Consider the following 15,393-nt stretch of genomic DNA (forward strand, 5'->3'; position numbering starts at 1 on the left):
TGATATAAATGATGAATTGATGGGTGCTGACGAGTTGATGGGTGCAGCACACCAACATGGCACAAGTATACATATGTAACAAACCTGCACGTTATGCACATGTACCCTAGAACTTAAAGTATAATAAAAAAAAATTAATTAAAAAAGAAAGCAGCAGGATTTACAGGAAAACAAAACAAAACACCAAAGTGTTTTTAAATACTACCTTTAGGATTTACAAGCTTAACAATCTTAGGCAAGGTATTTAATGAATATGATCTTTAGCTTCTCATCTGTGAAATGGAGAGATCTGTAATTGTAATGATTAGAGGTTATGTATGTAAAGTATGTAAAATGACACCTAGCAAATACAAAGTATTACAAAAAATGATCTTTTGTATACAGCACAAACAATGCACACAATTATTATGGTTGAGTAATCTGGATTTCATCAAGAAGTATGCTACATAGAAAGGAAGTCTTAAGTCAGGTTTTGATCAAAAGGCAGGATCTGGATTGAAAAACTAGTTTTGACTGATGTTATTTCCTAAGTGCCAGAGTGAGACATTAGATTGATTTCAAAAGCATTGAAACATTTATACTGTGTATGACCAGAAAAGGGGAAAGGCTTCTTTCCAAAATTATCCCTCAGATATTCCCTTTGTTTTTAAGTCCCTACTAAGTCTTTCATGCTACAAGACACTCCAAAAATTACTTTACTTTGAATAACCAAATACAATTTAAGAAGGGCACAAAAGACTGAAATAACATCAATGCTAGTTTTGGATGTAGTAGAGCTCACTAGAAAAATCTTAGTTATATACCCAATACATATTAAGGCAAATAATAAATATCTGTCTCTTGAAAATTCTGGCAATTTCCCCAAAGTTTCATAATTGGCACTGGCAATTTCCCACGGTATTATCTCATAATTGAAAGCCTTGAACACTGTGGTATCCAAGTCTTTTTGAATATCAGTGTAAAAAGCAATTAGGCAATTACATTAGAAATCATAAGAATTCCTTTACTGGGGAAATAAAAAGAATAACTGTCTTAATTGTATGTAAATGGCAACTTATGTTTGGAACTAAATATCTGTTGAAGGTGAAGATAAGCTCTAGAGAACTACTAGTTGAGGTGATGAGTATCTTAAGTGAGGACAAAAACACTGATGCTAAAGATATATGTAAAGATTGAATAAAAGTATTCCATGAAATGTTAAAGCAAAAAAGTAATATCTGTATTTTTTTAAAAGCCATGGCATCATATAATTTTTGATTTTAAATAAATGCGAATAACTAAATAAATTCAAATCATAAATAGATATTTGTTTTATCTCTATCCCTAAAAGTTGTATACATTCAGGTTGTTTAAATCCTCTCTGGAGGAGAGAAGAGGTCTTCTTTAGGCACATACAGTGAGGTCCTAAGCAGGCCACAGAGATGTCAAGGTGGAGCTTCTGAAAGAAAAGGTGTACAGGAAGAGGTCAAAGAAAGAAATGTAAAGGCAAGACTACTATCATAATCCACAACAGGATGACGAGGGTTAGGGTGTGGACAGTGGGACGAGAGAAAGGGAGGGCGATCCAGAGGCCCACACCAAAAAATGATGGATTGTTTATTTTGATGGCTCTTTCGTTTCCTGGAGGTAACAATTCCAAAGCTTTGAAGCTTGGGAGCCCAGAAATAATGACACACACACACAAAAAGAAAGAAATGCAGATGTAGAGAGAATGAGTAAATTCAGATGAACAATGACATAATTTCGCATGTTGGACTTGGGGTGATGGCCGGACATTGAGGTAGAAACTAGCCAAAATTTCATACAGGTATTTCAGTAGTTCAGCGAGAAACACTGCATACCTTTTATTGGCAAAATTAAAACACTAGAGATGAACTCAAAATGGGCAAACTCTAGTACAGACCCTCAAAATGCTTACAATTTTGGCGGGTAAATAGAAGCTCTAGAATTTGCATATAGGAAGGCTTTCGAGGCAAACCCATCTAGCTGGAAGTTAGAAATAGAGGACCTGATTTAAAATAACATGGCATTATTTTAAGTACAATTCTGGCTAATTTGGGGTAGGAGCATGAGGATGCTGATAGAGACTGAGGATCATAAGGTTCTATTTCATCCAACAACTTCTTTGTTCTACCACTGAGTAGGAAAAACAGAACAACTATTTAAAAATGCACTTAATTCCACGAGAAATTCAGAGTAATGTGTAAATAAGAGTATCTGGTGCTCAAAATACGAATATAGTTCAGATTTAAAAGTCAGGGCTGAAAGTAGAGCCTTACCATCTAAGCCAGATGACTAGATGAGCTCTTGGAATAAAGGAAGTTCCTCCAAGAACTGAAAGGACATTATTGTAAGTTTCAAGATGAGGGACAGTCTTCCTAATGCCTCTAATTGAGATTTAGGTCTCCATTTAAGAAATTGATCGAGGTCTAAAATTGTGTCATCCTATACGGCAGCTACTAGCCATAGGTGGTTATTTACATATAAATAAATTAAAACAAAATAAATTAAGTTTAAAATTTAGTTCCTCCTTTTTAATCCCAGCCATATTCCAAGTGATCAACAGCCACTAGTGACAAGTAGCTACCATACTGGAAAGTACAGATAAAGAACACTTCCACTGGACAGTGCTGAAGTATCACAGCAAAAATAAAGACAAGATAAGGGATATTCACTGGCCTTGAATTTCTAAAAGGAACATGTGCAACCTGTAAAGAAATATTTATACCTTGACCATAATGATGGTAACTCTTCTTGTAAGTCAACATTAAACTCTTCAAACACTTTCTGTGCTTTCTGAAATTCTTCTTCTGCCTAGGAATGAAACATAACATGTGTTTACACTAAGAAAGACCATTTCTATACACAACAGCATCGTTTAATATAAAAGAAGAATAGTTTTATGGCATCTTGGAAACATTTTGAGAAGGAGAGTATTTGGTTAAAAGCATATCCTTGTTTTTCAATTAAACAGGAAACACTAAGAATCTCTAAAACTGGAAACTGAATTGATTACAGTGGTTGCTCTTGCAGTTTCTGGCTGAATCATTTATTCTACAAAAATGTGTTAGTTGCCTGCCATGTAGACAGCTCTGCTATGGATACTGAACATGAATGCATCCCCAGCAAATTCCCGGTCTAGTGGAAACTCTAAATAATTACATTACAGGATGTATTTACAAAAGGGACTTACAATGTGTTATAGAGCATGCTATGTGGAAGGTGGTGCTGAATCCTAAAGAATCAGAAAATGTTTGCTAAAGGAGGGGGTAGGAAAGACATTACAATACATAAAGGTGGAATGCCTTGAAAAGGAATTCTAGCTTACCATGTGAACTTATCAGACTGCTTTACTACTGTGTACCTCACAGGTTGTTTTGAGTATTAAGGAAAGTTAATGTAGATGAAGTGTTGAACAGGGTGCCTGGTATCTAGGAGGCCTCTCATGAAGGGCATTTATTATTGTGAACTGCTCAGAAACTGTTGTGTAGCTCTGGCTCATGGTATGTTTATGGAAGAAGGCGAGGAGGGGAAAGGAGACTTGAAAGTTGATCAGGATGGACAGGTGAGTTACAGCCAAATTGTGAGGGTCTTCTATGCTGTACTAAGAAATTTAGCATTTTTCGTACAGGTAATAGAAACCATTAAAATATTTAAGCAGTGAGAAACATATCTTGATGTAGAAAGACCATTCAGACAGCTGTGTGTAGGCATATAGGAAAAGGCAAAACTGGAAGAAGAGGGTGTACTTAGGAGATGAGTTCAGTTAGTCGGCATCTGTAACTTGCTGATATACATGGTGAAAGCTACTATAAAAACTTTTCTAACAGAAAATTAGTTTTATGCAAATCCACACGTCTGTACTCTCAGACAATCAAAAGTCACCTCTGAAAATTTCAGCTTGGTGTCCCATCTGCATCTGCATTTCAGCACTTAGTGTGGACCACAAGTACCTAAGGAAGTGCGGACACACTACTTTCTTTGATCCTGCAACATTGTAGGTCAAAGTTCATTCTGATCAAAATGTGTGAGTCAGTGTCCCCCATATGAACTGTACAATATAATGAAAAGCCTTATTCCATTAAAAATAATAAAAAGCACTATGTTTCAGTTTAAATTCTGTTCAGTTTCCAATCTCCTTTTACAGAGGAAACACTTAATTTTAAAAAGCAAAGCTGCAACAGGTCATAAAATATGGAGAGTGGTATTGACCATGGGCTCAATCCCTACCTTAGAGATTCGACTCTCATCCTTCCTCTTGGAGCTCTGCAGAGCTTCCAGATGGTGGCGGGCACTGTCGTAGTCCACCAGCTTCCTGCTGCGCTTGGCGATGCGATTCTGTCAACAGGAAATGCACTCACTAAGAAAGAAGCATGGACATAGAGTCTCCCTTTGACAGCCAGGTGCCAAAATGCTTTCCTTGTCCAGAGCTGCTGAGGATCTTGACTGGAGATCAAGAAGAGCTGGAGTTTCACTAGCTAAGTGACCCCTGAAAATCAGATGAACGCCTCCAATCCTTTGTGTGGAAGCCATTAGATAAATATCTTCCCTTTTGATAATAATTAGGATAATCATGAGCAGCTGAGGGCAGTTTGCAGTCAACGACCAGAAAAAAATCCAGAATTGGTCAGGGAGAGAAGGCAAAACTATACTCTTCATTATTCTCTAGTCTAAATCTTTAAATGTTGTATTCTGAAGATAGTGGAAAACTATGTTAGATTTGGTTTTATAATTCTAATAACACTCACACCAACAGCAGTTCTATAAAAACAGATTTACTTCCTAAGAAATCTCTTTTCCTACAAGTGATTCTCAATACTTTGTTCATTAAATCCCTTAGACTAATGTGTCATTTGGAATAACTGGTGGCCAAAGACACAGGGCCAAAGGCACAGATTGTGCTAATGGGCAAGCCCTTTCCCATGGGTCAACATTGGAAGCCATGAGAAAGTCTGAGAACAAGACATTCCCTTGAAGTGTGGATGCAAATGAGGTGACATATGGCTGCTAGGGGATAGGCATAAAGCTCTGCTCATTTCTATGGAACATTTCCACTTAACAACAACAACAACAACAAGCGTTAAGCTGCTTGAGGAGGGGGCACCAAACCCTTCTACCCACAGGTGCAAGCAAAGATCTACTGCTTCTGGGGGAGCAGTCAAAGCAAAACCAATGTGGCTCCGGTAGAGATGGAGAGCCTTCTGACCTCTAGACTTTAGGCAAAAATAATTGTTGTAGGCAAAAGGGTAAAAGAAAAAGTCTCAAGGGGCATAAAAGCTTCCTAGGCCCAAGACCTGACTCCTTGGGCCTAGGAAGGAGTGGACTGTTCCAACTTGGGCAGGGAAGGAAACTTGCTCAAATCCAACCACAGATATGAGGCTGACTTTGCCTAAAACAAGGCCGGGAAAGGATTTAAAACAAACAAATAAAACAAAACAAAACAAAAAACCCAAAAGCCCTAACTCCACTAGAAGCTATAACACTAAAAAACAAGCAATAGTGGCCTACCACTGGAGGAGGACAGTGCAAGGAGAGAGACCCCTTCTGCAATATATGCATACAAAGACAACTAAAATCTAATAAGCAGCAGCCACACTGAGAAAAACCCTCCAGGACCTAAGGGCCCCAAAATCAGGCTTCAACCTAAGAATTTGAAAATATTACAGACGTTAAAATATAAGTACAAGGCATTAGCAGTCTAAATCTGGAGGAATTTGAAAGCTGTGATGCACTGAAGTAACAATAGCAAAAATAAAGCCCCAATCCAGCTCAGGTCCTGATTAATGATTCCAACTGTCATATTAACGGCCTGATAAAAAGGCTGGCCAATTTTCAGACATAAATATGATTTCAGTATCCACTATCCCATACATGATGTCTGGCATTCAATAAAAAATTACAAAATACACAAAAGCAAACAAACAGAAAAAACAACCCATGAGAAAAGATAAAGCAAACAACAGAGACAGACTCAGACATGACCCAGATGTTGGAAGTAACAAACGGGAATTTTAAAATGAGTATGACTAATATGTTAAAGTATCTAGTTTGAAAAAGTCAACAACAAAGATAATCAGATGGGGAATTTCAGAAGAGATATAGAAACTTTTAATGGTCAAATAGAAATCAAATTGAAACACTAGAAATTTTAAAAGTGTTATCAGAGAGGAAAAATTGATTCAGTGGGCCCATCACTAAACTTGAAAAAGCTGAGGAAATAAATAGTGTACTTGAAGACAGGTCACAATAAATTATTTCCATTAAAACACAAAAAGGAAAGAATTGAAGAAAAAAAGAGAGAATTGAGCATCTAAGACCTACAGTGCAATATAAAATGCTCTAACACAATATAACTGAAGTCTCAAAAAGAGATGAGAGAATAAGAAGCAATATTTCAAGAGATAATGGCGGAAAATTTTTTTAAATAATGAAGACATGCAAGTATAGATCCAAGAAACTCAGAGAATCCCAAAAAGGAAAAATACCAAACAATACACATCTAAATACATCATAGTCAAACTGCTTAACATCAAGAATAAAAGAAAAACATAAAATAAAAGGTAAAATTACAGGTTGCTAATCTTCAGAAACCATGCAAGCCAGAACACATTGGATGATATATTTACAGTACTAAAAAATAAAAGTTAAAAGAAATCTGCCAACTCAGAATTCCACACCCAGTGAAAATATCTTACAAAAGTGAATGATGACCCCAAAAAACTAATTACTCAAGGAAAAGTTGTAATGAGCTCTTCATCTTTCTGACGTGGAATAAACTGAGAAGACCAGCCAACATAATCTGTCATAATTTTATTTTAATCTTTCTGTGTTTCGATAAATGTAATTCTGAATGTGCTTGTATTCTGAAATTACACGCTCCTAGACAGTGAGGCCAATTTCTAAATACAGTACAATAATTAAGATCTTCCAATTTTATTAATGATACTAACCTTTAGCTCCTGAAACTCAAAAAACTTTCAGATGTTTGCTTCTCTAGTCAGTCACACAGCCTTTATTTGCTTAGCTAAGTCACACTATGAACATATATCGTACGAATAATTTGAACAAGTTGTAAGCTGCTTTGGAATTTTCAGGTACTAGAATACAATTTTTCCGTAACCTTGTCTGATTTCTTAAGTATTGCTTTTAAGGAGATTAAATTACCATGCAATAAAGGTGATGGTAGCAAGAGGGAAGAATAGGAAGCCCTGGACTCTCCTTCCCCACAAACATACAGATTTAACACCAACACATGAATCAATTTTTTGTTTGTGAGACACCAGAAACTAGTTGAATGGCTCCTGAACCCTTGGCAAGTGCAAATCCAGCCACATTGAAACAAGCAGGAAAAGGGGAGATACTTTCTTGCTATCCCTAGCACAGTGCCATATAATCAAGAGGGAACCTCCAGCTCCCTGCTTCTCAGTGAAGAGTGAATAAGTAGGACTGAACATCTAGCATCCCAACTTTTCTGACTTCTACCCAAGGGAGTGTCTTCTACTTGCCTGTCTTGAATAGCTGACAGGTCCAGCATACACTAGTCCCTGGGTCTACAGAGAATAAACAGAGGTTTGAACATGCATGCAGGCACTTGCCATAGCTCCTCTCCCTGGCTCAGTGTAGAGCAAGCAGAAGGAAATAAACAAACAAATAAAAACACACTTCTAGGTAGTACGGCCTACTATACAACTAGTTGCCACAGCCCCTCCCCTCAGTAAAAAACACCAAGGTCCCTGCTTCTATCTATGCAGGGAAAGAGTTAAGCATCCAATGATACAACTTTTGTGGGCTTCCCAAGAAAATGGCTTCCAAAGAAAATGAATCTTGCTTGTCTCAGAGCACTGAAATGACCCAGGATTCTCTAGATGCCTAGGGGTTGCTAAGAACAAAGAAAGCAATCAGAATAGTCAAAAGTTTGAGAGGCTTCTAAAATCTATGACTGGGATGATTGGTGAAGGTCTTCTCCTATATGGAGATAGTCCACAAAGATTAAAAGAGGTGGCTGTTTTGTCTAATGTGAAGATACCAACATAGAGAACCAAGGTAACTTTAAAAACAGGGAAATATGTATCAAACAAAGAAACAAAATAAATTTACAAATATCAACCCTAATGAAATGGAGATATATGATGTGCCTGACAGAGAATTCAAAGTAACTGTCACTCAGATCAGGATAATAATGTATACACAAAGTGAGAAATTAAACAAAGCAATATAGAAAATATCAAACAGAAATGATAGAACTGAAAAATACAATAAGTGAACTGAAAATTCACTGGGGAGGGGAGTTCAAGAGAATATTAGATCAAGCAGAAAAGAGGATCAATAAACTCAGACAGGTCATTAAGAATCATTTGGTCAGAGGAACAAAAGAAAACAAATGAAAAATAGTGAAAAACGCTTAAGGGATTTATGGGACACCATTACATGGACCAACTTATGCACTATGGGAATCCCAGAAGGAGAAGAAAAAAATAATCATAAAGCTATTGAAAGAAATAATGACTGAAAACTTCCCAAGACTGGGAAAGAAAATGTTCATTCAAATTCAGGAAGCCCAAAAACTCCAAATGAAATGAACCCCTAAAAGTCTACACAGAGACACATTATTTCTATTGTCAATTACAAATATGGAATTTCAAAACAACAAGAGAAAAGTGACTTGCTCACATACAAGGGAATCTCTGTAATACTATTAATGGACTTTTAGCAGAAGCAGGCAAGAAGGGAGTCAGATGACATATTTAAAGTGATGAAAGAAAGAAAAAGTTGTGAAACAAGAGTACTTGTTTCTTGTATTCTTAAAGAGACAAAGACAGAGCTAGACAAACCAAAGCTGAAGGAGGTCATCACCATTAGGCCTACCTTGTAAAGAATGCTAAACAGATTTCTTTAACATGAAATTAAAGGACACTAAACAGCAAACAATAGCATAAGAAAGTATAATATTTGTTGGTAAATGTAAATATATAGACAAATACAGAATACTGTATTACCGTAACAGTGATGGGTGAATCACTTTCAATTCTAGTATAAAAGTCAAAAAGACAAAAATGCTAAGCATAACTATAACTAAAAAATATATTTATGAAAACACAATATAAATATATGCAAATTTTGACAATATAAAGTATACATGTAGTGAAAATAAGTGTGTAGAGTTTTTAGGGGTGATTGATGTTAATTTAGTTCTTAGCTTAAAATAGACTGTAATAATTATAAAATATTTTATCTAAATTCTATCATAACCACAAAATACATATGGAAGGTACACAAAAGTAAAAGAGAAAAAAATCAAAGCATATCAATACAAAGAAACAACAAAATACAAAAGAAATTAACAAGAGAGGAAAAGAGGAACAAACAAATAATAAGACAAACAGAAAACAATGAACAAATTTGTAACAGTAAATGCTTTCCTACTAATAATTACTTCAAATGTAAGTTGATTAAATTCCCAGTCAAAAGACATAGAGTGGCTAAATGAATTTAAATTTAAAAAAAGATCCAACTATTTGTTGTCCACAAGAGACTCACTTTAGATTACAGGACACACATAGACTGAAAGTAAAGAGATGGAAAAAGATATTCCAGGCAAATGGTAACCAGAAAAGACTAGGGATGGTTGTCCTTATCAGACAAAATAAACCTTAATTCCAAAACTGTCACAAGAGAAACAGAAGGCCATGTAATGATAAAAAGGTCAATCCCTCAGGAAGATATAGCAATTATAAATATAAAGCACCTATATATATAAAACAAACATTGACAAACTGAAGAAAGAAACAGATAGCAATATGATAATAATACAAAACCTTAATACTCCACTTTCAATTACAGACAGAACCACAATTTCGATTACAATTTCAATTATAGACAGAATATCAACAAAGAAACAGTGGACCTGAACAACACTATAGATCAAATGGACCTAACAGACATATACAGAATATTCAAAACAACAACAGCAGAATACACATACTCTTAAGTTGCACAAGGAAGATGCTTCAGTATGGAAAGTATGCTGGGTCACAAAACAAGTCTTAACAAATTTAATAAGACTGAAATCATACCAGGTATCTTTTCCAAACACAATAAAATAAAACTAGAAATCAATAGCAGAAAGAAAACTGAAAAACTCACACATGTTTGGAAATTAAACAACACAATTTTGAACAACCAATGGGTCCAAAAGCTATCAAAATGGATATTAAAAGTATCTCAGCACAAATGTAAACAAAAACAAGTAGTGGCAAAAGCAGTACTAAGTGGAAAGTTTTAGTGATAAATGCATACATTAAAAGGAAAGATTTCAAATAAACAACCTAACTCTACATATCAAGGAACTAGAAAAAGAACAAATGAAACTCCAAATTGTCAAAAGAAAAGGAAAGATAAAGATTAGAGTGGAAATAAGTGAAATAAAGATTAGAAAACAATAGGAAAATCAAGGTAACTACAAGTTTTTTTTTTTGAGCAGATAAACAAATTTAACAAACTTTTATCTAAATTAAATAAGATAGAAGAATCAAATAAATATAATCAGAAATAAAAGGTGATACATTACAACTGATGCCATAGAAATAAAAAGTTTAAGAGACTAATATGAACAGTACATACTGGCAAACTGAATAATATAGATGAGACAGATTACTAGATACATACAACCTACAAAGGCTGAATCATGAATAAATGGAAGGCTTGAACACATCTTTAAGTAGTAAGGAGATTTAATAGGCAACCAAATACCTCCCAACAACAACAAAACCAAGACCAGATGGCTTCATTGGCAAATTCTACCAAAATTTAAAAGAATTAATGCCGATCATTCTCAAGCTCTTCCAAAAAGATCGCAAGGAAGAGAACACTTCAAAACTCATTGTCTGAGGCCCTGATATCAAAGTCAGACAAAGACACCACAAGAAAAGAAAACTGCAGACCAATATCATGATTAACACAGATGCAAAAAAGCACTGCAAAATACTAGCAAACTGAATTCAACAGCAGATCAAAAGGATCATACATCATGACCAAGTAGGATTCATTCCTGGGATGCAAGAACAGTTTAACATATGAAAATCAATTAATGTGATACACCACATCAATATAATGAAAGATAAGAATTGCATAATCCTTTCAATAGATGTAGAAAATGCATTTGATAAAATTCATTACCCTCTCATGATAAAATGCTCAGCAAACTAGAAATGAAGGGAAATTACCCCAACATATCAAAGGCCATATATGAAAAACTTACAGTTAGCATCATGTTCAATAGAAAAAACTGAAAACTTTCCACTGACATCAGAAACAAGACAAGGATGCCCACTCTCACCATTTCTTTTCAATTGAAAAAAATTAGGCAAGAAAGAGAAATACAATTCATCCAAATTGGAAAGCAAGAAGTAAAATTGTACCTGTTGGCAGATACTGTGATGTTCTACATGGAAAACCCTAAAGGCTCCACAAAAAAACTGCCAGAACTAGTAAACAAATAAGAAAAGTTTCCGGATACAAAATCTACATTAAGTAATTAGTTGCCTTTCATCATACTACCTGACTTCAAACTACACTACAAGGTTACTGTAACCAAAACAGCATGGTACTGACTTCAAACTACACTACATGGTTACTGTAACCAAAACAGATATATAGACCAATGGAACAGAACAGAGGCCTCAGAAATAACGCCACACATCTACAACCATCTGATCTTGGACAAATATGACAAAAACAAGCAATGAGGAAAGGACTCCCTATTTAGTAAATAGTGTTGGGAAAACTTGCTAGCTATATGCAGAAAACTTAAACTGGACCCCTTCCTTACACCTTATACAAAAATTAACTCAAGATGGATTAAAGACTTAAATGTAAGACCTAAAACTATTAAAACCCTAGAAGAAAACCTATGCAATACCATTCAGAACATAGGTATGGGCAAAGACTGCATGACTAAAACACCAAAAGCAATTGCAACAAAAACCAAAATTGATGAATGAGATCTAATTAAACTAAAGAGCTTCAGCACAGCAAAAGAAACTATCATCAGAGTGAACAGGCAACCTACAGAATGGGAGAAAATTTTGCAATCTATCCATCTGACAAAGGGCTAATATCGAGAATCTACAAAGAACTTAAACAAATTTACAAGAAAAAAACAAACATCAAAAGTAGGCAAAGGCNAATACCATTCAGAACATAGGTATGGGCAAAGACTGCATGACTAAAACACCAAAAGCAATTGCAACAAAAACCAAAATTGATGAATGAGATCTAATTAAACTAAAGAGCTTCAGCACAGCAAAAGAAACTATCATCAGAGTGAACAGGCAACCTACAGAATGGGAGAAAATTTTTGCAATCTATCCATCTGACAAAGGGCTAATATCGAGAATCTACAAAGAACTTAAACAAATTTACAAGAAAAAAACAAACATCAAAAAGTAGGCAAAGGCTATGAACAGACACTTCTCAAAAGAAGACATTTATGTGGCCAACAAACAAATGAAAAAAAGCTCATCATCACTGGTCATTAGAGACATGCAAATCAAAACCACAATGAGATACCATCTAATGCCAGTTAGAATAGCGATCAGTAAAAAGTCAGAAAACAACAGATGCTGAAGAGTATGTGGAGAAATAGGAACATTTTTACACTGTTGGTGTGAGTGTAAATTAGTTCAATCATTCTGGAAGACAGTGTGGAAATTCCTCAAGGATTTGGAACCAGAAAGAACATTTGGCCCAGCAATCCTATTACTGGGTGTATACCCAAAGGATTATAAATCATTCTACTATAAAGACACACACACATGTATGTTTACTGCAGTACTATTCACAACAGCAAAGACTTGGAACCAACCCAAATGCCCATCAATGATAAACTGGTTAAAGAAAATGTGGCACATATACACCATGGAAGACTATGCAGCCATAAAAGGATGAGTTCACGTCCTTTGCAGGGACATGGATGAAGCTAGAAACCAACATTCTCAGCAAACTAACACAGGAACGGAAAACCAAACACCACATGTTCTCACTCATAAGTGGGAGCTGAACAGTGAAAACATGGACACAGAGTGGAACATCACACACTGGGGCCTGTTGGGAGATGGGGGGCTAGGGGAGGGATAGCATTAGGAGAAATACCTGATATAGATGACATGTTGATGGCTGCAGCAAACCACCACGGCACATGTATACCTATGTAACAAACCTGCACGTTCTGCACATGTATCCCAGAACTTAAAGTATAATTTAAAAAATTATTAGTTGCCTTTCTATACACTAGTAACAAACTGACAAAGAAGTTAGGAGAGCAATACCAATTACAATAGCATCCAAGATAAATACTTAAGAATAAACCTAACTGTGGAAGTGAAATGATTTGTACACTGAGAACTATAAAATATTGATTAAATAAAGAAGGCACAAACAAATGTAATGGCATCCCGGATGCACAGACTGAAAGACTTCCTATTGTCAAAGTGCCCATACTACCCAAAGTGATCTACAGATTGAATGTAATCCCTATCAAAATCTTAATAGAATTGTTAACAGAAAGTTTTTTTAAAAATTCTAAAATTCACATGGAAGCACAAAAGATCCCAAATAGCCAAAACAACTTTGAAGAAGAAAGACAAAGCTAGAGGCATTACACTTCTTATTTCAAAATTTGTTACAGATCTCAGTAATTAAAACAGCATTGTCCTGGCATAAAGACAGTTATATAGACTTCTGGAACAGAATATAAAGCCCAGAAGTAAATCCACAAATATTCAGTAAACTGATCTTCAGAAAGGGTGCCAAGAATACACAACTGGGAACAGGCAGTCTCCTCAATAAATGTTGCTGGGAAAACTGGATATTTACATGACAAAAAATTAAATTGGACCTTTATCTTATACCATACACAAAAAGCAACTTAAAATGGATTAAAGACCTGAACTGTAAGATCGGAAACTGTAAAACTCCCAGAAGAAAAGCTGAGGGGGAAAGGCTTCATTTTCTAAATGAAGATGTTTTAGAATAGACATTGGTGTTAGCAATGGTTTCTTGGACTTGACACCAAAAAGACAGGCAACAAAACAAAATAGACAAGAGGAACTACATCAAAGTAAAAAGCTTCTGCTCAGCAAAATAAACAATGAAGAGTAAAATGCAAGCTATGGAAAGGGAGAAAAGATCTGAAATCACATGTTTGATGTGGAGTTAATTTCCAAAATATACAAAGGAACACCTAGAGCTCAATAGAAAAAACACTAATAAGCTGACTTAAGAAAGGGCAATGGACTAGAACAGACATTTATCCAAAGACCTACAAACAACCTCAGAGAAGCAAACAATACATAGAATGATGGTTGCCAAGGGCTAGAGAGAGTTGGAAAACGAGAGCTGCTAATTAACGGGTATAAAATTTCAGTTATGTAAGATGAACAGTAACAATACTGTATTGTGCAGTTCAAAATCTGTTAAAGGGTAGATCTCATGTTAAATGTTCTTACTGCAATAAAGTAAAAAATATAAATAAAATAAAATAATATTGAAAATAAATTGCAATGCAATAAGCAGTACTCTTAAGTGTTTACTATTGTGAGACGGTTTGCTCCACAAACACTACAAATCCCAAGGCAAAAATTGAGGGACTAATCAAAATTATCTGAGGATGTCTCAAAACATGTTCCCTGGTGCACACGGTCTTAAAGAATTTTTAATAATTTCATTTTTTAATTCATCAGAGAATTTTTAGAACCCAATTCACACCTGTTAATGAGGTTGCATTCGCCCAACTACTCAATAAAGCACTTTGCTGCCTAATATGGTAACATCATCGAAAACCCACTGTTTGGATTTGCTCTCTGTGGCATTTTGTCAATAGGTCTAACACATCTAGTCTGATCCATTTAGGTTCATTTACCATGTACCAACCCTGTTAGTTTAAAAGCCATCTTTACCTGCAGAGTCAATTCCAAATCTATAATATCAATCCTTCACTTGTCCATTTACCTCTGTAATAGATTCAAGGGTCAAATAAGATCAGTGTTTTAGACATAATATTTTTAGGTCCAGATGCAAATGTATTTGAAATGCTTATATCTTAACATTTTACCTTCTACCTGAAAATTTCAATGAGAGAAAAACTCTCCAGGTTCACTATAAATGCATGCAAAACAGACAGTAAACAAGGAAAGATCAGATTTTGCTCTCATATTTACAATTGAATTTCTCCCTTCCTTGTGACTACTGGTTATTCTAATGGAAATCCTTGTCAAATGCTATATAATAAAAGGTTTTGATTATAAAGAAGATTGGAATTTTTGGCAGCTCTGGTTTATGATTCTATATCTATGGGTTTAAAAAGACTTCTGTAGAATAATAAAAGCTGAAGCAGTT

The 15,393-nt window shown here is 35.2% G+C and overlaps 1 protein-coding gene across 3 annotated transcripts in view; it reads right to left on the reverse strand.

Annotated features, from left to right (window-relative positions):
- Positions 1 to 15,393, reverse strand: part of AMPH (amphiphysin) — a 256,655-nt gene that overhangs the window by 95,816 nt on the left and 145,446 nt on the right. For all 3 annotated transcript variants that reach the window (XM_017867370.1, XM_017867369.1, XM_017867368.1), the window contains exons 6-7: positions 4,231 to 4,338; positions 2,729 to 2,814 (exon numbers count right to left, since the gene is read on the reverse strand). In XM_017867370.1, the coding sequence (XP_017722859.1) occupies positions 2,729 to 2,814; positions 4,231 to 4,338 (194 nt within the window). The remainder of the gene's footprint in view (positions 1 to 2,728; positions 2,815 to 4,230; positions 4,339 to 15,393) is intronic.

This window comes from Rhinopithecus bieti, unplaced genomic scaffold (assembly GCF_001698545.2).
Source record: "Rhinopithecus bieti isolate Rb0 unplaced genomic scaffold, ASM169854v2 scaffold_2439, whole genome shotgun sequence".
In the NCBI taxonomy this organism is placed as follows: domain Eukaryota; kingdom Metazoa; phylum Chordata; class Mammalia; order Primates; family Cercopithecidae; genus Rhinopithecus; species Rhinopithecus bieti.